The following is a 20019-nucleotide window of genomic DNA, read 5'->3' on the forward strand; positions in this document are numbered from 1 at the left end:
CCTACCGGGCCGCCATCTCTGCGCATGCCCAGGAGGGCGGGGGCCGCCTTCCCCTCTCCCGGGAGGAAGGGCCAGAGCAGGTGATGTGGGAGCCGGCGGGGGCATTTGTCGGCGACACTGAGCGTGGGCCGGAAGTGGGGGAGCCAAGCGCTGCGCCGCGGGAGCTCGGGGCCGGACGGTGGCGACGGCGGCGGCAGCGGCGGCCCCGCGGCGGGAGGCGGAGGAGGAGGACGATGAGGAGCGACGGAAGCGGCGCCGGGGGACGCTGCTGCGCGGCGCCGGCTCCCGAGTGCGCGGCCTGCCCGCGGGTCTGAGTGAGTGCGGGGCGGCCGGTGGGGGGCCTGCGGGGAGCTGTTCGCCGCGGGGCCGTGTGGGGGCGCCTCCGCCGGCTGAGGGGGCCGGAGAAGCCCTGACAGACGCCGCTGTGAGCGCCTGGGACGCGCCTGTGCCCGGCGGGCCTGGAGGGGGCCCGGGGCGCGTCTGCAGGGACGCGCGCGAACCCCAGCTCCCCCCGCTCCGGCCCGCCCACCCTCGGGACCGGTGCGGCCGGAGCTCCGCTCCCAGGGCTCAGGGGGCTGGGGGCGGCCTGGGCCGCTCACGTCGGGGACAGGCCGTGAGAGCCGCGGCTGTCGGGGCAGGAACTTCGGGGCGCTGACGGAGCCGCCTAGGAGCACCCCCGCGGAGTTGAAAGTCTGTCTGGCTGCAGACGCCCGTGTCACCAACGTGTATGGCTATTTTTCTACAAAATGCATCACGAGAGTTTACTGCCCAAGGCGTCACAACCGCCCCCCCCCCCCAACACGTCTTGTTATTCAACGGCCCTTTGGATTACCTTAGTTATCTTCACCCTGTAGTAGGGACTCAATGGAAAGACAGAAGGAAATGTGGGCTCTCAAGTGTCAGGCTCGCTTTTCGTGACATCTTATTGCTGGTGTCACTCGGCAAGGATTAGTTAATTATTCTTCGTGGGCAGGCTTAGATTGCTCGCATGTCTTTTTTGCTAAAAGGTTAAGTTTTGTTCCAAATAAGAAGCAAATAAGATGTCACTGTTGACCGTCTAGTGTTCCTGTCCTGCTGAAGACCTAGATCGCTCAACCCAGTCGTTGTTAATAGAGGCTTACTGGGTGCCCAGCTTTGCTCAATCTCCTGAAAATCTTTAGGCGGATTTCCGTAAGGTGATGTCACTGTCATCAAGGAATCCGCAGCCCGTGTAAAGCAGGTGAGTTAGGCTACACTAGGAAGTGCCACCGCGTGCGTTTGTGCAAACTGCAGGACGTGGCGTGGTTGGCAGTAGGGAGCAGAGGTCCAGGAAAGGCTTTCTGAAGGAACTGCCACCCGCGCCTGGTTTTGACAGAAAAAAAGAAGGCGTCGCCCTCTTTACTTCCTGTGTGCAAGGACTCAGGTATTCTCCAGCGAGTCCTGCCATTATAGCAGACCTGCTAGCTGTACTTTCTCCTGGTCTGCTCTCGTAGGTAAGTAGAATGCTTTAAATTCTGTCTCCTACAAGGAGCTGCGTTTATCAACGCACTGTATTACATTTGATTTCAGCCGAGTTTTAATTAGCTGTTTGATCCCCTTTTTACCTACGAGGAGACATATATTTAGAGAGGGTAAATGGGTTGGCAAAAGCCACCTAGCTATTAACATACCGAACTTGGAAACAGGCTCCTTCGCATCACACAGACACTGCCTGCCATTGATAGTTTCCTTTGGAATGAGGAAAGGAAGCCAGATTGTGACTATCTGAACATAGGCATCTTGGCCTGCCCCCCATCTCCTCAGACATGCCTCGGGCCTGGGTGAGGGCATTGACTCGCCGCGCTGTCCTGGGTTACCAGCTTGACTTCAGCAGGATAGGGAATCCCTCCACCCTCATGTTTTGCCGTGATCCTTCCTCTCTTGTCACTTAGCTCAGGGGAACCTATTTCTATTTCTCTGTTTTTTCTTTAATTTAGAACTCTGTTGTTACTCCCAGATTCTAAAATGTTTCTAATTCCTGTTTAGTCACCTCCAGAACGTTTGAGGTCCTTGTATACTCTTTTCAGAACAGATCTTTAAAAAAGGATTCTAGTTTTTTCTAATTAAGATTTTTCTTTCCCTCAAGTGATAGGCTGCATAATAAATTACTGCATTTTATTTTCCTGTTTCTTACAAGCCTTAACTCCTAAGGCAGTACATAGTACTGGAATTGCAAAGCTGTAGCATTTTCAGGGCATGAGCTGTGTATTTATGGGTTAGCCTGGGAATCTTGCTTCTCCTGTAACATTGATTTTACAAGAAAATGAGTTCTAAGTTTCATCCATTTGGTTAATTGTATTTAGAATACTATCCCTTCACAAGTTGGAAACTTCCTGAATTACATTATCATTTTTTATTCTAACATCACTGTTTGCGTTTTTAGCCTTGTGGATCTTTTTTCTTTTTTTAAATTTTCTTTCTTTGATATTTATACTCTAAGAACAAATTGTGATTGACTTCCATAGTGACAAGAATCTGTTTTTTTTGTTCTCTTAGAGTTGACTCTTATGTGCCAAGTCTTCTGTGTTTCAAGTGAAAGGGAAACCCAAAAATGCTACTGAGCTGCTGTCTGGTATAGTGTTCCAGATGTCTGCTCAAGCTGATTGAAATCCCAGTTTAAAATGCTGTCTGAACTCTTCAGTTGCTATCCAGCATATCCATAGGCAGTTATTGTTCATTTGTCCCATGGGACTATTAATACTCGCTTTTTCATTATTGATGACATGTGGGTAACCATTAGGGAAATAGATAATTCATTCTGCGGTGTCTCCAGCACACTGATAGCAGCTATTTGTGCTTCCATTTCAGCTGTGCAGCTGGCATGGTTTCTTAACTCCCCAGTGCTTAGCAGAAAAGCAGATACACTAAGGCGGGAAGGCTGAATCTGCTGCTCTGTTTCTTGAAACGTGACTGGAAGCTGTGAATTCCCCCAGAGGATACCATTCTCCCCTTGTGATGTAGGGGTCAGGAGTGACACGTGAATTTGCTTCCCACTTTTTAAGTGTTCCCTTGAACCTATGCATGGTTTTGTCACTTGTTGGTATGTTTTTTTTTTAATGTATGAGCAGTTTTGTTGTTTTTTTAAACAAGATGTTCCTAAAATCATCAGTTGAGATGGACATAAAAAGCCTTTAAAATAATAGTACACTTACGACTTTTTTAAATGGTGTTTTTTTTAAAAATTGTATTTATTATTGGTTACTCTTCAATCTGTTTTTGAGGAATTCCTATTTAATTCATATATAGGTAAAACATTTTTCATAGTTTTCATAAACCTTTTACTGTTGACAGAATCAGTAAATGAACATATACCATGCAATTCAATGTAAACTTTTGCAGTTTAAAAATAATGAGGATAATTAGCATTTACTTTTTTGTGTGAGACAGTTCCAACCTTCATTAAAATAAAATTTTATCAATGATTGAAAGAATAACATATTTTTCCAGTTTACTCTGCTGGGAAAGATTGAAGGCAAAAGGAGAAGAGGGTGGCCGAGGATGAGATGGTTGGATAGCATCACCAGCTGAGTGGACATTAATTTGAACAAACTTCAGGAAATAGTGAAGGACAGGGAAGCCTGGCATGCAGCAGTCCGTGGGGTCGCAGAGTGGGACACAACTGAGCGACTGAACAGCAACAGGTTATTGGGACAATCATAATTAAATGTATTCATTCCCATAGTTTGAGTTTTAGTTCTTAATGTAAGTTGTTAATCTGTAAGTTTTTAGGTAAAATATTGAAGCATAAAAGACTGATATGAAGAGACTGCCAGCCTCACAGGGAAAGCAGTAATATTCTTCGGTGAGGAGGAGGTTGAGGGTCGTTGTTAATGTAGACTTGGAATTAATCTGGAAGATGCTGTTTGCATCACTGATATTGCTTCTTATTGGAGAGAATAACCTGAGTTCCCTGCGCAAAACAAAGAAAAAACCCCGCAGAGTTCATGGAAGCTCATGATGGTCTTTGTGTACCAGCTTTTCTTCCCCTCCCATCAATTACAAACTCCTAAAACATAACGATGTTGATTATTCTGTGAAGATTGTTTAGCCAAAGTTATTTTCTACAGCTTTGACTGTGCATTGTTTAGAAATATTACTTTGATAGTAGTGGTCTGGGAAAGAGACTGAAAATGTTTGATGAGTAAAATATTTTACAAACCTCAGTTGAAATATAAAATCACAATGTCTCCACACATCTATGGTTTCTGGAGTCCTGTATCTCTCAATAACTTTTCAGGTACTCTTAAAAAGTCACATAACCAGGGCCTCCAAATTTCCACTGTACCAGTTAGTGAAAACAGTATTATTTATGATCCAGTGCCTACTTTCCAGTTCCAGCCTTTAATTTTTCTCTATCACCTATACAGTAGAATTTGTGAGACCTTAGGTGTTATTCAGGTAACTGCTTCCTTTTAAAAATGTAGAAACTCAGAAAGTGATGTACAGGGATGCTCATTCAGAGTGGTTCCCCACGTTTAAATGTGGACGTGACTAGTCACCTGAGGTGTGCACGGCAGCAGTGACTGCGTCCAAGCCTCACTCAGGGCGATAGATGACCCAGGCTGAAAGGTCATCTCCCCATGTTTGTCATCTGTCTTATGGCCATAATCCTTGGGAACCTGAAGGAATTATGTGTCTTTACTGAAGATATTTCTCTACCAGCACCTAAAAAGGTTTAGAAACCGGTATATATTATAATGCACAAAAGATTTAAATTAATGTAGTACCTCATTCTTAATTTAAAGGTGTTAAGTCTCTGCAGAAAAAAGGCAATAAAATTAGGTAGCTAGGCAGCGTAGAACAGTGGTGCTCAACTTTTTTTTGTTTCAGAGCACCTTCACATTTTAAAAAATTATTGAGAACTCCAAAGAGTTTTCATATATGTAGACTATGCAGAAAGGTATTAATTGTGTTAGAAATTAAGAGTGGGAACTTATAAAATACATAATTTTACCACTTAAAAATAACAGTAAAAAAAAATCCATCGTATGTTAACATAATAACATTTTTACGCAAACAGCCATCTTTGCCAAAAAATTAGCAAGGAATATAGCGCCGTTTCACATTTTTGTAAATATCTTTAATGTCTGCTTAATAGAAGACAGGCATGTTATCGTGTTTCTGTATTGTCGTATGGTACATTGTTTTAGGTGAAGTTTATGAAGAAAATCAGGCTCACACAGATTTATAGTTGTAAAGGGGTTATTTTAATAGTCTTTTCAGATAATTGTGGATATACTAAACAGATGGTAGTTTCTTAAAGATCAGTTACATTGTGGAATCTGAAATCCATATCAAAGAACTTTTTGTCTCCTTTATGGTAAAATCCATTGGTTTATCTTTCAGTGATTTTTTTTTTTTACCCATGCTTGATTTTTGTGACATCAGTTATTGGTCATTGAAAATATTAGTTTACTGTGCTGGGCAGATTCTTCCAGATATTCACACATTTAATATGTTGTCAAAAATCACATTTGTTAGTGTCCTTACCATCACAGTGCCATCAGAAAAGTCTCTTAAGTCAAGGAAGCTGTTGGCACCTTCACTCACTTTCCAGGAAAAATGTCGGCCAAACACACAAGTCTGAATAACCACTGTTTGTCAGTTGTCTTTCTAGGTAAAAATGGTGTCACTGAAATGAAGCAGCTAGTTCATCCCACACCTCAGATGTATTCAGTCCAGGCCGTAGGGTCCCAAGGGTTCGGATGGAACTGCGCTCGCAGGCACACTCAGCATTAGTGCCCCTCTTGCTTGGTCACTCGTCACAAAGCGTTGAAACGTGGGCTCACTGATGGAGATGTGACAGAGTACGATGGCGCCTGCATTTTGCTGCCCCTGTCTTGAATCTTGCTAAGGCACCAGCAGTTTCACCCGTCTTTGGTCTGGTACCACTAGTGCAAATGTCAGACAGTGAAACGGCGAATAGTGTTTTAGTCTACTTACCCTGATCCTGTTGACATGAAACACCGTTTGAGTGGACCTTGGGGACCCAAGGAGTCTGCAGCCACACTTTGAGAACTCCGGGCATAGAAAGGTCTCAGGTTTCATCGGGACCTTATAGTTCACCCAGTTCAACTGCTCTGCTTCACACTGCCCTTGCCAAGTGTTTGTTTAGGTTTTGTTTGGATGCTTCCAGTTCCTGTGAATAACTGTGCTAAATGAATAAAAATAAGAGTCATAGACAGCTGCTTGATGAAAAGTAAGCGAAGCTCTCAACCCTGGACTTGTGCTTTGTCCTGTTATTTTAAAAAATTGCATACTTATAAATTTTGACTCGTCTGTAGCGTCTGTGATTGAGATAGCAGATGGGTGCAGGCATTGGTGGCATTGCCTTTCATCTTTACATCGGATGATGGCCTGCCCTGGAATCTGACAAGGCTGGGGAAGGAACCACGGGGCTGTTCTGTGGTCTAGGCTTGGCTTGAGAACTCATATAATATCATTGAGGGTGGGCACACACTTGTATTAATCTCTCTTTTTTAAGCCTCAGCTTATAGAACAGTTATTTAAATATTTCCCCTTAGGAATGGAACCATTTGCCATCTTCCGAGGCCATGTGTAAGCACGTGACAGAGGTCAGGTGAGCATGTCCGTCATCGCTCCCTCAGTTGACTGGACCCTCAGCTAACCATTAACCAGCGTGGTGGTTCTGACAGCTCCAGGCTATCCATTCTTTATACCTTTAGCCTTAAACTGCTTATTGTACTGATACTTAAAGATAGGAAGCATACGGAGCGGTCACAGTGAACCAAACTAGTCAATGTTGACCATAAAATTCTCACAGTGATCATCAGCAGATCCATACGTTTCATTCCTATGATGCAAGTATTAATAGAGTATAAAAAGATACTACTAATTGTTTCAAAACTGTTCTTTTTAAAAAGAAAACAATCGTGATTAGATTTACTTTGATTATGCATAATAAAAAATTAATCATGTTTTTAATAGGTTATTTTTTGAGAAGTGTTCACTAATATCAATTGACATTTCTAACCACTTTATCTAAATAGAAAGCACAAAAATTACTTTTCTAAGATTGACATTTTTTATTTAGCTGTAAAACATTCTATAATAATGTGCTTATTTTTGATACTGTAGCAGATTTAGTCTGCATGTTATTTTATATTAAGCCCTAGAATCAGCTGTTTTTCAAAAAAACAACATTCGTTCGTATATCATGCTTTTTTGCTCATAATTTACAGAAACCATGAAAAACATTAGCTAAGGAGGATTTGTTTAGTTTGGGATAAGTTTGCGTTGCTTATGAACCATCAGGTACTCGGCAGACAGATAAATTGAGATTATGGATGAAGTAGACATGAAGAATTCATAATTCATAAACAGGTATGATGGAGGCATGAGAAAGAATGAAATCCCCGAGGGAAAGAAGGGTCAGTATACAAGTCCTTGGAAAACACCTGTGTTCAGGGGTGGATCAGAGGGAGACACTCGAGAATTTGATTCTACTGGAAGCTGAGGAAGATTCAGGATTTAGTGCCACTTAGCAGTACACTGTTGCAGTGTGGATTGAGAAAAATCCATTGGATTCATTAGCAAGCGGGGTTTGCTTTTTATGAGAGATCCTCTGATAGCTCATGCTTTTTAATGAATTCTCTTAGTGGTTAAGCAGGTATGGAATGGTTAAAAACACAGATGGACTTGAGAGTCATTTAATGTGTGATAACTTGGCAAAGGCATAATTGAGAAATGGGAATAAGTTAGATATTTACTTAAAATGTAGGGCTTTCCTTGTAGCTCACTCGATAAAGAATCTGCCTGCCATGCAGGAGACCCAGGTTTGGTCCCTGGGTCGGGAAGATTCCCCTGGAGAAGGAGATGGCAACCCTCTCCAGTATTCTTGCCTGGAAAATCCCATGGTCAGGGAGTCTGGCGGGCTACAGTCCACGGGGTCACAAGAGTTGGACACGACTTAATGACTCCTCCACCACCAGCAGGCATAAGGTTAAAGCCATGGTGATAATGTGAAAGGAGCGTGGAAGGCAAGGGATTCTGGGGACCAAGCGTCTGCTCAGCAGGCCTGATGCCCTTTCCCTCTACGCAGCTTTTCTCATTAGTGTAAACTTTGGTTTCACTTCAGCTATGTTAAACTTGCCATTTCTCTTGCTTGCTTATGGTTCTGAGATGTTATCAGCAAATGCATTGCAGCGTGCAAAAGAGCCTGGCAAAAAAAATCCATCTCTTCTGGAAACACCTTTCATAAAGTTTGCCTCCTAGGATGTACTTTTTAAGGGCTAACTAATTGCCTTGCTTATTCTGCATGACCAGCAGCAGTGGTCTTGGGTCCAGCTGGACATTCTCAAAAGACCCAGTAGACCACACCTGACACCAGCCTCCCACTGCCTTGGTGTATCATTCCAAGTGACAGCTCAGGCCGGTGGAAAAATTGGACGCAGGGCTGGGAGCAGGCAGTGCTGGGAGCGAACTGCTTCATGCTCCACAGGAAACGGGATCTTTTGTTTTGGGACACGGGCATAGTGTCCAGGACTCAGCAGAGAACGTGCCAGGCACACACCTTACCCCACTCAGCCCAGACTTACCTCTGCAGTGGCGTCAGGTCCACCACACAGTGTTCCTCGAAAATATTTCTGATCGCCTACCTGTAGGAGGTTCCCAGGGAAACTGCTTGAGGGTTAACCAGAGGTCATATTTTTTCATGGAAAAGAGATTTTGTTAACCCTTTATTCACACTAAATTTTTTGGCAAAACAAAGGGTAAACTTATTGCTAGCTCTAGGATATGTGGACTGTTCTCAAGGGAAGTGTCCATTTTTTACTGACCATCATAGCATCTGAGTTTATGCGAAGTTATTTTTACATGTCACCAGATGGCTCGAGTTACGGCTTGAGTAATTGTACTTTGTTGATAGTTTCATCAAATTTGTTAAATAAGAAGTCCTTCCTGGATTGTTTGCTAGATCCAGTTCCTTTAAGACCATGGAGGTATGGTACAGAATGGGGAGCAGAAGTCATTGGCAAATTGGGTTAGGAAAAATAAGGCAGTCTGTGAGCAGAGATCTCTTTAAACAACCTGTATGCTGCAGTGTATTAAAGAGAAGACACACACAGTCTCTAGAACATTTTTTAGTAACCAGTCCTTAAAATTGACTTCCATTTGCTATTCCTCAAAGTGAATTGACTTTTATTGACTTGCACAGTGTAACAGTCCATTGCAAGATTGCATTTGTGTATCACAAAGTCACTTAATGTAGGTGACTTTTCAGGAAAGCTTTGTGGAAAACTGCAAGGTTAATCCTATTATTCCTAAACAGTAATGGACTGAAATATGCCACTTTTCTGATGTCCACTCTTAAGTATACATGTCCAGTGTTCAGAATGCAGTTACATGGACATTTTAAAATTTTTCATTCTACCAAAAAGAAAATTCAAGCTGAAAATAAGTGATACACCCAAGATTACTTAACAAATACATGGTAGAGCAGACTTTAAGGTGGTGGAATTTTATCGTGTTTTTTTCCTAATATGTCACAAAACAAATGATATTTGAGTTACGCATCTCTCTGATACTTCTGTCATAAATGATTGGCTTGACTGTGAAAAATAAAAAAGTACCTTTTTTCACTAGAGAAATATCTTAAATGATATATTTTTCCCAAATGGTACGGTGCTCTAGTATATTTGTATGTTATATCCCAAACCTTATTAATCCTGATCATTATACAAGCATTCTTTTGTTTTGATGTATAAAGTAAATGCCAATCTATTTCCAAATTTTCCTAATACAAATCCTAGGTACAAATGAAAGTCGTTCTCTTACACTTAGATAAATAAAGATTAAATTAAGTAAGTGTTAGCATTAGATGCAAGGGAAAGTGGTCAGATGTGTTTCTGAGACCTGCCCCTCCAGTGAAGGTTGCAGAGTGGCCCTGCCTAGTGTACTGGTGGTGGGTAGTGGTCCTAGACCGTGAGCCGCGTTGCTGGTTGACCTGGACAGTTAATGCAGGACGCGGCGCCATCGGCTTGTTGAGCGCAGTGTGGCCCCTTTCAGCCGGGTTCTCACCAGGCCTGACCCCTGACGCTCAGGCACTGCTGCTGTGTCTTTTAGACTTGGATTTTTGTCTTCACCTCCCACACCTGCTTCTCTCTGGCCTAGCATCGAGCTTACTGTAATAAAACTTGCCACAGCTGGGTGGCAGTGTTGATTTCAGAGAAACCAGAAAAATCCTAAGCTGTTGGTTTGTATTCAGAGAGTCTTTTGAACAAAAAACTCAAATTTGAAAATCCATGTTTAGTGAAATAGTTAACTGTTTTTGGTGAGATAATGATGAAAAATTAAATCTGTTAAACCATCTAACTCGTCTTTATAGCCAGCATAATTTAACTTGATCTTCAGTATTTGATGAACTAAAATTCATCATAAAAATGCTACATTTAAAAATTTATGGCATACAGTAAAGTTTTAAAAATAAGTCATTAACAATTATTTATTAAATTTAAGACTAACTTATTTATTGATAGTTTTGTTAGTAAAAGATAATTTTTTTTAATGGTACTTAAGTAGATGACAGCGAAAAATTGTAGCATCTGACCTCTTTTGCCTTTTTAAGACAGTATGCCTAAACTTTATTTGATTATAAAAGCACTGACTTCTGAAAGCTTTTCTTTTGTATTTTCTTTACATCAGTTATATTTTTCGGCAAAGTTTTAAAAGATTTTTTCTCCAGTGAGTAATTTTCTTCACTTACCTCTGGTTCTCAGATAGAATTTCTGTATCTTTTTTTCACACCTATCCCCCAAGTGTTTACAGCCTTATCAGTATACCATAGCAGTCTTTGTTGACTCATTGGTATGAAATTGGAGTAAGGGCTGTGTAGCACGTTGCACAATGCTAGCAGTCCAAAGTTTCTTTTAAATCAGTTGTGAAACACAAATTATTAGACTCTTTCTTAAAAATAATACAGTATTGGAAGGGGCTTCCCAGGTGGTGCTAGTGATAAAGAATCTGCCTGCCAGTGCAGGAGATGCAAGGGACAAGGGTTCTATCCTTTGGTTGAGAAGATCCCCTGGAGAAGGAAATGGCAACCCACTCCAGGATTCCTGCCTGGAAAATTTCATAGACAGAAGAGCCTGGTGGGCCACGGTCCATGGGGCCTGAAAGATTCGGACACGAGTGAGCAACTGAGCCAAATTTTAAATTATTTTTTAAATTTAGCTAGGCAAACCTCCAAATTGGGGGGAGGGGGATACTTTTTTTTATCCTAGTTTAATTATAATATTTTTCTATAATGTGGAAAATTGAAAATAAAATATATTGGATTGATCCTGACAGATTAGACTTTGTTAACTCCCTCTTTAATAAAACTTGCCCTCCACCTACTTAGCTCAATAAAGATGTAGGATACAGAATCAATGTACAAAAATATGCTGTGTTTCTATATGCTAATAATGACCTATCAGAGAAGTGAAGACAATCTCATGTACGGTTTCATCGAGAAGAATAAAGTAGGTAGGCAGAACACTCCTTGACATAAATTGCAGCCATGTTTTTTGGATCTGTCTTCATGAGTCATGGAAACAAAAGCAAAAAATAAATAAATGGGGCCTAATTAAAAGATTTTGCACAGCAAAGGAAGCCATAAACAAAATGAAAAGACAGCCTTTGGACTGGGAAACAGTATTCGCAAACCATGAGACCATGGTTTGGCTTATTTTCCAAAATAGGCAAATAGCTTATACAGCGCAATATCAGAGACACAGTAAAACACCACAACCCAATCAAAAAATGGGCAGAAGACCTAAATAGACATTTCTCCAAGGAAGACATGCACATGGCCAGCGGCACGTGACAAGATGCTCCGCGTCTACTAATTAGAGAAATACACACCAGAGCTGCAGGGAGGTACCACCTCAGACATTCTCATTGGAAGAAAAGGATGTTGTAGCTGCCTGTGTTGATGGCTGTTAACTAGCCTTACTCTGGTGGTCATCATACAGCATGTACAGTGGACCTGAACCTAATGTCATGTGTCAGCTTCACCTCCAGTTAAAAACCTGCCCTCACCCTCCTCGGCTGACCAGTGGGTGCACCAGGAGCCTTGGTGGCGTGCTTCTTGGCCTGCGGGCTCTTCTGCCTGCAAAGCTGGGACGTGGTCAATTCATGTAGGCTCCTGAGCCTCTGTTCCCTTTGGGAACGTGGCATCAGTTTATTTTTCTGTTAAATCAAGGGAAATACATGGATGAAAGTATTTCTTAATGCATTCTTTAAAAAAGACCTGCATTTTTTTTTCTTTTTAGAAAATGAATAAATTTGATGCATATTTGTCTTTCGTCAACACAGCAGTGGAGGGTGAAAGCAGAGCTTGAGAACCGAGGGAACCAAGAGAGTTAGAACAGTCGGTTTTGTGGATGACTGATGTAGGTTTCCGAGGATTCTGCTAGTGACGGAATCTGCCAGTCATGGATCTGACTTTTAAGCTGATCGGTACATGTCGCCTCACTAACTCCCTCTCTCTCTCTCTCTCTAGGACGCTTGCAGAGAGCCACAATGGAAAAGTCCTGGGTGCTGTGGAACTTTGTTGAAAGATGGCTGGTAGCTTTGGCTTCCTGGTCTTGGGCTCTCTGCCGCATTTCCCTTTTATCTTTAATAGTGACGTTTCATCTCTATGGAGGCATTGTCTTACTTCTGTTAATATTCATATCAATAGCGGGTATTCTGTATAAATTCCAGGATGTATTGCTTTACTTCCCAGAACAGCCATCTTCTTCGCGCCTTTATGTTCCCATGCCCACTGGTATTCCACATGAAAACATTTTCATCAGAACCAAAGATGGAGTGCGTCTGAATCTTATTTTGATAAGATACACTGGAGACAGCTCACCCTATTCCCCGACTATAATTTATTTTCACGGGAATGCAGGCAACATAGGCCACAGGTTGCCGAATGCCTTGCTTATGTTGGTGAACCTCAAGGTTAATCTGCTGCTGGTCGACTATCGAGGCTACGGAAAAAGTGAAGGAGAAGCAAGTGAAGAAGGACTCTACCTTGATTCTGAGGCTGTGCTGGACTATGTGATGACCAGACCCGACCTTGACAAAACAAAAATTTTCCTTTTTGGCCGTTCCTTGGGAGGAGCAGTAGCTATTCATTTGGCTTCAGAGAATTCACATAGGATTTCAGCCATTATGGTTGAGAACACATTTTTAAGCATACCACATATGGCCAGCACTTTATTTTCATTTTTTCCAATGCGTTACCTTCCTTTATGGTGCTACAAAAATAAGTTCTTGTCCTACAGAAAAATCTCTCAGTGCAGAATGCCTTCTCTCTTCATCTCCGGACTCTCCGACCAGTTAATCCCACCAGTAATGATGAAGCAGCTCTATGAGCTGTCCCCGTCTCGGACTAAGAGATTAGCCATTTTTCCCGACGGAACACATAACGATACGTGGCAGTGTCAGGGGTACTTCACGGCCCTCGAACAGTTCATCAGAGACGTGATGAAGAGTCCTTCTCCTGAAGAGATGGCCAAAGCGTCATCCAACGTGACAATTATATGATGCTTTTCCTTTTCATTAATGCACTGTATTTTAATTTGTGCAGAATGATAAAAAAAATACTCCTTTCTAGAAGTATGTCATGTCTGTACTTGTCTGAAGAGTGACATTAAACTTTGAAAGGACTTCAGTGCTCCTTTAAAATGATCCAAATAGTTTTTTACATTTGAAAAACTATAATTATTGGGATTATTTCATACATTTTCATCAACCTCTTCAGTGTGGTTGCGTATCCATATCTTTAGTTTAATATGCTATTATAGCATATTCAAAAGTTTCTTGTTGCTCAAGATGCACGTGTAATCCGTGTGACACTTAGATTAATGACTAAGTGTGGGAGGAGACATGTAAACGAGAAACCTTTGGGTACTATTCCTTTAGTAAATATTGGGACAATCGTGGTGAGCAAGCTTCATTCTGTAATTGCATTTTTCACCTTAAAAATTAAAATGAAATGCATGGTGGTATTTTATTCTTTGACTCATGCAATGCACTGTTTTTAATGTAAATAGTACTGATCATATACCAGTGTATATGGTAACCTGGGTTACATCTATTTTTATGTAAACTCTATTTTGTTTTTAGCCAGAAATGAAATTGAGGCCTGTGTGCAGGTCGCCGTTGACTTTTGCTCTGCTGAATCCTGAGATCCAGCCTTTTCTTCAAAATAAATGGGACCCCCTTTTCCAGTGTAAATGTACCATGTTTTGTTAGGTACAGTCTGGATCATGGCATGTAAAAACAGAAATTGAGACTTTTACTGCAGCTTTGATGTGCATATTTGAACTTTTTAACATTTGTATCAATAATTTTGGTGGCAAAAAGAATTTTAGCTTCTGTCAGTTTTGTAAGTCTACAGCTGAACCACTAATAGCAGTCATAATGAAGATTAGAACCTGTTTAAGAATCAATTAGGATCTCTTATTACATTATTGTACATACTGTTTTACAAAAATTCCTACATTGGCTTTTTTAAATCCAAATATCTAGGTGGATCTATCCCACTGAAGCCAAGGTAACATTTATTGGACTTTCTGAAAATAGAAGTGACAAAAAAATTAAATGAAAATTATATTCTTCAGCTTAATGTTTCAATTATAAAATAGAGGAGCTGCATCAAAAGACAGCTTTAGGAAGTCTTATTTATTCATTTTCTACATGTGAGGATGTGTGAGTGAAAGAACTCTAGAGCTTTTTATCACAGAACCTATTACTACATTTAACCATTAAATGGCCGTAAGTGAGAAGTAGTATTTAGACATATAGAAGAGTAAGAAAAATCTTACTTAAAAAAAGAGCCCCTTAAACTTAATAGATTCACCTGAAAAACATAAGCAGTCCTCAAGAATTAGAGGTAATTGAGATGTGTACATTATTACGTCAGCTCTGACGTATGCTGTTTTGATTATTTTAGCTGTATTTATTGGCTTTGTGCAAGCAGTTCAGGCAGAGAAAGAATGGGTCAGTAATCTTGACCTCAGTCAAAAACTCTTTCCGTGAAGACAGGGCTAGAGACACTTGCCAAATCACATTCATGTCTCTCACTTTCCGTCAGTGTTTAGGAAAAAATAAAATACAGCAAGTGTGATTTCTCAAGGATAATGTTTTCTATAAATTGTAAAAAGTCATGCTTTTTAAAAAAAATTGGAAATGCATATCATGGAAGGTGTATTTTGTATGTATAAATTCACGACAATTAAAGGCTGCTTTCATCTTGTCAATCATTGCTGTGTAGAATGACTATCCCAGATAGTAATACATTAAAAAGAAAGAAGACACGAAAATGTAGTGGATCTAGACATGAGCTTACCCAGACTTGTGTCATTTTTTAGCGTTTACAAAGTGCATTATGTTTTCTTGTGATCATTTAGTACACTGTGGAGCAATTTATCAACTTTAGTTTTAAATACTATACTGATGAAGCATAAAAAGCTTTTTTTTCATCAGTGTTTAATGCTGCTGTTTTTCTTAGTACTTCAGGTTTATTTGTTTGTTTGTTTGTTTGTTTTAGCAACCTCCCCACCCCCTTTTTTTGCACCAGGACTTCAGAAGTTGCATGTATCCCATTCCTATCTTCATTTTTCTCTTTGGGTTGAGGAGCCTTTCTGCAGCAAAGGGGAGAGGTTATGTCTAGGGCTGTAGTATATGAATCTTTCTATCCTAGCTTCTTCCTGTATTTGAGACTATTTCCTTAGATGGGAAACAGGTAGAAGACAAACTCCTGTTATCAGGGGTTCATGAAGCCCATGGCATCATTTTTTTTTTAACATCTAATTTTGTGGCTAAAGCAACTGGTCAATAAAACATGAATTCATGAGTCACACCTTCATTTTGGACTCATCTCTTAGCAGGTATAGGCTTGTATCCATCCTGTTTATTAATTTCTGTCTCATTTATGCAAGAGCAGCTGTAGGAGTTTTTGGAGGAGTTTTTAACTGTAATTTGGAAATCCTAGAGTGATTTTTAAAATGGAAGAAAAATTCATTGAGATCAAAACCCATTACTTTAAAAGGGATTATTGGAAGTAAAATGGCAAAGAGTATCATAAAGAAAGAAACTGCAAAATACAGGAGGAAATCATTCCTAACAGATAAAAAAATACTGACAATATAGAAACAACTGGAAAGGCAAATGTGACATATTGTCCCTAAGGTTAGATCTAGGATGTCATTGGCTGCTGAGGTTGGTGAAAAGGAAGCAGAACGTGGAACGCAGAGCATGTGAATGCAAGGCATTCCTAACAGAGGAGGCAGCTGGAGCACCTGTTAACTGTATCTACCCTATGTTTTTGCAAATACTTTGTAAAACTGGTATTTTCATTAAAATGGTATTCTGAATTTTGCTATGGGGCAGCTTAAATCTATTTTTTTCGTGACTGTAGACAGTTGATAATAACCTGTGTCCCACCTTTGTATCACCAGGTTAGCGACACTGTAATGCTTACTGAGGACTCATGCCACCGGATGCTTTCATACTCATCTCTTACCAGTAGTTTATAACCTTTGGCTTGAGATGGGTCTGGGCTTGTTTGGTGGACTTAATGAAGGCCATATTCAATTTTATATAAACTATCATGCAAGCCCGGCCAAAGTGTAGTTTTTGGTTGAGTCCCTTCCTTGAGGTTAGGAGTAAACATGGTAAGTCTTAAAAAGGGATGTCATGATTGAGAGAGACCCCAAACCTCCACTGACCTTCCCCCTCTCTGTTTTTAATATGTTTGACTGCAGTTACAGAGAAAGAAACGTGAAAAGAGTACTTTTGGATTATCTGCTTAAATTTATTTTCATATCACTCAGGTAAAGTTGTGAATGACAGAGCACAGACATCTATTTTTTAAATCAGAGTAGAAAATAAAAAGTACTTCTGTTAACTTATATTGCCATATATGCACATCATCTTAGCTAATCAGAAATAGTGTATTCATTTGTGTGGCGAAATAAATGCATTCATTCTAATAGTAGTCAACACATTTTTGCCAGATGGCGCAAATATACCTCCATTTATATTTTGTTTCTCAAAAATGTAGTTTAACAATAGGACTGTGTATAAGAGACACTTTTATGAGAAGTGTCATATATACATATGTAACAGGGATGAGTGTATGTTGAACAATTTCTGTCAGTACACCATATGCTGAAAATTCAAGTTGTTTTCAACCTATTCAAATACATTCAGGATAAAATAAGTTAATCTAGTTTCAGAATGTAAATCATATTTTGTTATTTGCCATATTTTATTTGAAGCCGTAATAAAATTTTATAACTCAGATTTGAATGTTTTAGTGCATTATGTGGTAATCATGGCAAGCAAACATTTACATTTGTTTTTTTTACAATAAATTTCTTTTAAAATATACTTTCTATTTTTCTGTACTGACATATGCAATAAATTGATACATTAAAAGTTTGATTAATGTCTTAAGATAGTTTGGTTTTGGTCTTTTCTATTAACCTAAATTATATGAAAGGACATTAATGCTTCCTTAGTGGTCAAATAAACTACTGAATTTGTACTGAAATTAATGAATTTTTATTGGTGTGAATAGAAAGTAGAAGTTAGATCTACTTTCTCTTCCCTCATATTACTCTCCTACATGCACTTCATTTAGGCTAATATTAAATATTTCCTATGTGTAAACTGCCAGTGAATGAGACCCAAAGCATTTGATGAGTTACGTTAATCTAGGAATGAATGGATTTTAAGTGTTCTTAGTTAATGTTGCCTTGAGAGTTCATAAAGTGCCTTTTCGTGAAATTCTGCTTTTCTTGTCATTAGTATTGAGTTAATGATTTGGGATTGATTATAAAGATGCCCCAACAGTCACTCGACTTTTAGGGGTCTGTAACTTGATTTCCCTAACCAGAGATCTGTTTGCTTAGATCATGTCAGAACCAGCGAGATGACAGGAAAGTGGCCCCCTGCAAGCAGAGGTGAAGATGTCACCTGGAAGATGCTGTTGTTGCCCGGGTCGATCTGGGGCAAAGTAGGGTCCCTAGTGTGCCTCCTTGTGGGATCACCAACCTGGGTTCCCGGTGGAGCAGTTTTCAGATCTCTTGTTCTTAACTTTCAAAGGGTAATTTTTTCTACATTCCTGTATCACTCTCCAACTCTTGCTTTACACCCTAAAGATGGTGAGTCGTTGGGTCTGGTTAGAGAACGTAACTCCTGTCTTATCAAGGGGAGTGAGTGATAGTTGCTCAGTCATGCCCGACTCTGCAACCCCATGGACTGCAGTACGCCAGGCTCCTCTGTCCATGGGATTCTCCAGGCAAGAACACTGGAGTGGGTTGCCATGCCCTCCTCCAGGGGATCTTCCTGACCCAGGGATCAAACCCACCTCTCATTGTCTCTTTGGCAATCAGGTTCTTTACTAGTAACGCCACCTGGGAAGTCCATATATATGTGTGTCTGTGTGTGTATATATGTGTGTATATATACATACCCATGCTCCAAACATCATGAAGCATGATTCTCTAATTCTTTCCAAAGATACTTGAAGTTCCCCTGCATCCCTTCATTAGAATCCTTTTCTACCTGATTAGCTGGAGATGGCTTATGTTGTTTTCGTCTAAGAGACACCTGAGGGGTAGAACATCCAAAAAAAGATGCTGAAAAGGCCTCTTGGTTTGGGGAAGGAGCTCTGGGCTAAAGATGGGGTCTGAGTCACCATCAGAGACACTGCAAGAACAGGTGGTGGACAGCGGTGTGACTACTTCATGCACCTAACTGCTCATCCAAAAATGGAGAAAATGGTCAGTCTTGTGTTACGTGTATTTGTCCAGTTTTAAAAACAGGAAAGAGTGGATGAGAATGTTTAGGGCAAGAGTCTAAAAGGAAAGGAGAATGTAGGACCTCACCTGAGGAGCAGGAGACGGAGAGGAGTCAGAGGAGACAGAGAATGAGATGTTTTATTCAGCTCTGGGCAGGCGATGGCCCTGTGTGCATGCTAAGTCACTTCAGTCGTGTCTGACTCTGCAACCCTGTGGACTGTGTCCCACCGGTCTCCATGAGATTCTCCAGGCGAGCACGCTGGAGTGGGTCGCCGTTTCCCCTCCAGGGGGTCGTCCCGACTCGGGGATCAGACCCCAGTCTGCTGCACTGGCAGGGGGGTTCCCCACCTCTAGTGCCACTGGGAGAAGCTGGCGCTTGGTTATTTGGAACAAGCTTTGTAGCCTTGTTCACGGTCTGAGTGAATGAGTTTACTCCTCAACTGGAGCGCTCCTGAGCTTGCTGAGTGTTAGTCGCAGATGTAATTACACATGGGCGATAAAATTTGACATAAAGTATCACGGTGATCAAGATTAGCAAACAGGTCATAGCTTCGGATGGCTCCTTTTATCAAAGAGCAGAGTCCACAGGAATCGGACGGCGAAGGGGGGACACGAAGCAGTACCGCACGTCATCAGGAGCAAGGTGCTGGCAGGATGGTGAACTGCTGCATTTCAGAGACCAGACTGTACATAACTGTTCAACAACGAGTTTTGTTTTATCACTTTTTAACCCAGTTTTCACATTGAGATGTCTGTCCTAAAAATACAATTAGATGAGAGCCTGTGTAGAATTATACTGTAATGTGACTTTTTTTCTTTGGTAGTAGCCAAAACAATGGAACAACAAAAGAGCTTGACACTCCATCAGTGGGAAGTAATGAATTATCAAAGGAATTAAAATCTGTAAGTTTGATCTGGAAAAATGCCCGTGATATATTTTACCGAAGAAAAGCTATTGCAGTGCAATGTGAGCAGTATTAGTCCATTAGAAATCATATACGTAAATAGAATAATATGTAGGTGGGTATGTGTGTGTATATATATATATATATATGAATAAAGAGAAAGATGTTGGTATAAAATCTGTTTATGCCATCTGACTAATATGCACAGTGTATACATTAACCTGTTGATATTAATTACAGATCAGGGAACGACTGCTGTCAGGGATGAGGGAAGGAAGAGATCATTAGTAGGT

General features: G+C 40.7%; 1 protein-coding gene across 1 annotated transcript; it reads left to right on the forward strand.

The window, feature by feature from the left end:
- The first annotated feature begins 23 nt into the window (after nucleotides 1-23).
- ABHD13 (abhydrolase domain containing 13) lies at nucleotides 24-19073 on the forward strand. Its single transcript, XM_065902104.1, has 2 exons — nucleotides 24-314; nucleotides 12521-19073. Exon 2 carries the CDS (start codon nucleotides 12541-12543, stop codon nucleotides 13552-13554), a length of 1014 nt encoding a protein of 337 aa, XP_065758176.1. The 5' UTR covers nucleotides 24-314; nucleotides 12521-12540; the 3' UTR covers nucleotides 13555-19073.
- Nucleotides 19074-20019: the final 946 nt, after the last annotated feature.

The sequence above is a fragment of the Muntiacus reevesi genome, chromosome 11, assembly GCF_963930625.1.
Source record: "Muntiacus reevesi chromosome 11, mMunRee1.1, whole genome shotgun sequence".
Classification (NCBI taxonomy): domain Eukaryota; kingdom Metazoa; phylum Chordata; class Mammalia; order Artiodactyla; family Cervidae; genus Muntiacus; species Muntiacus reevesi.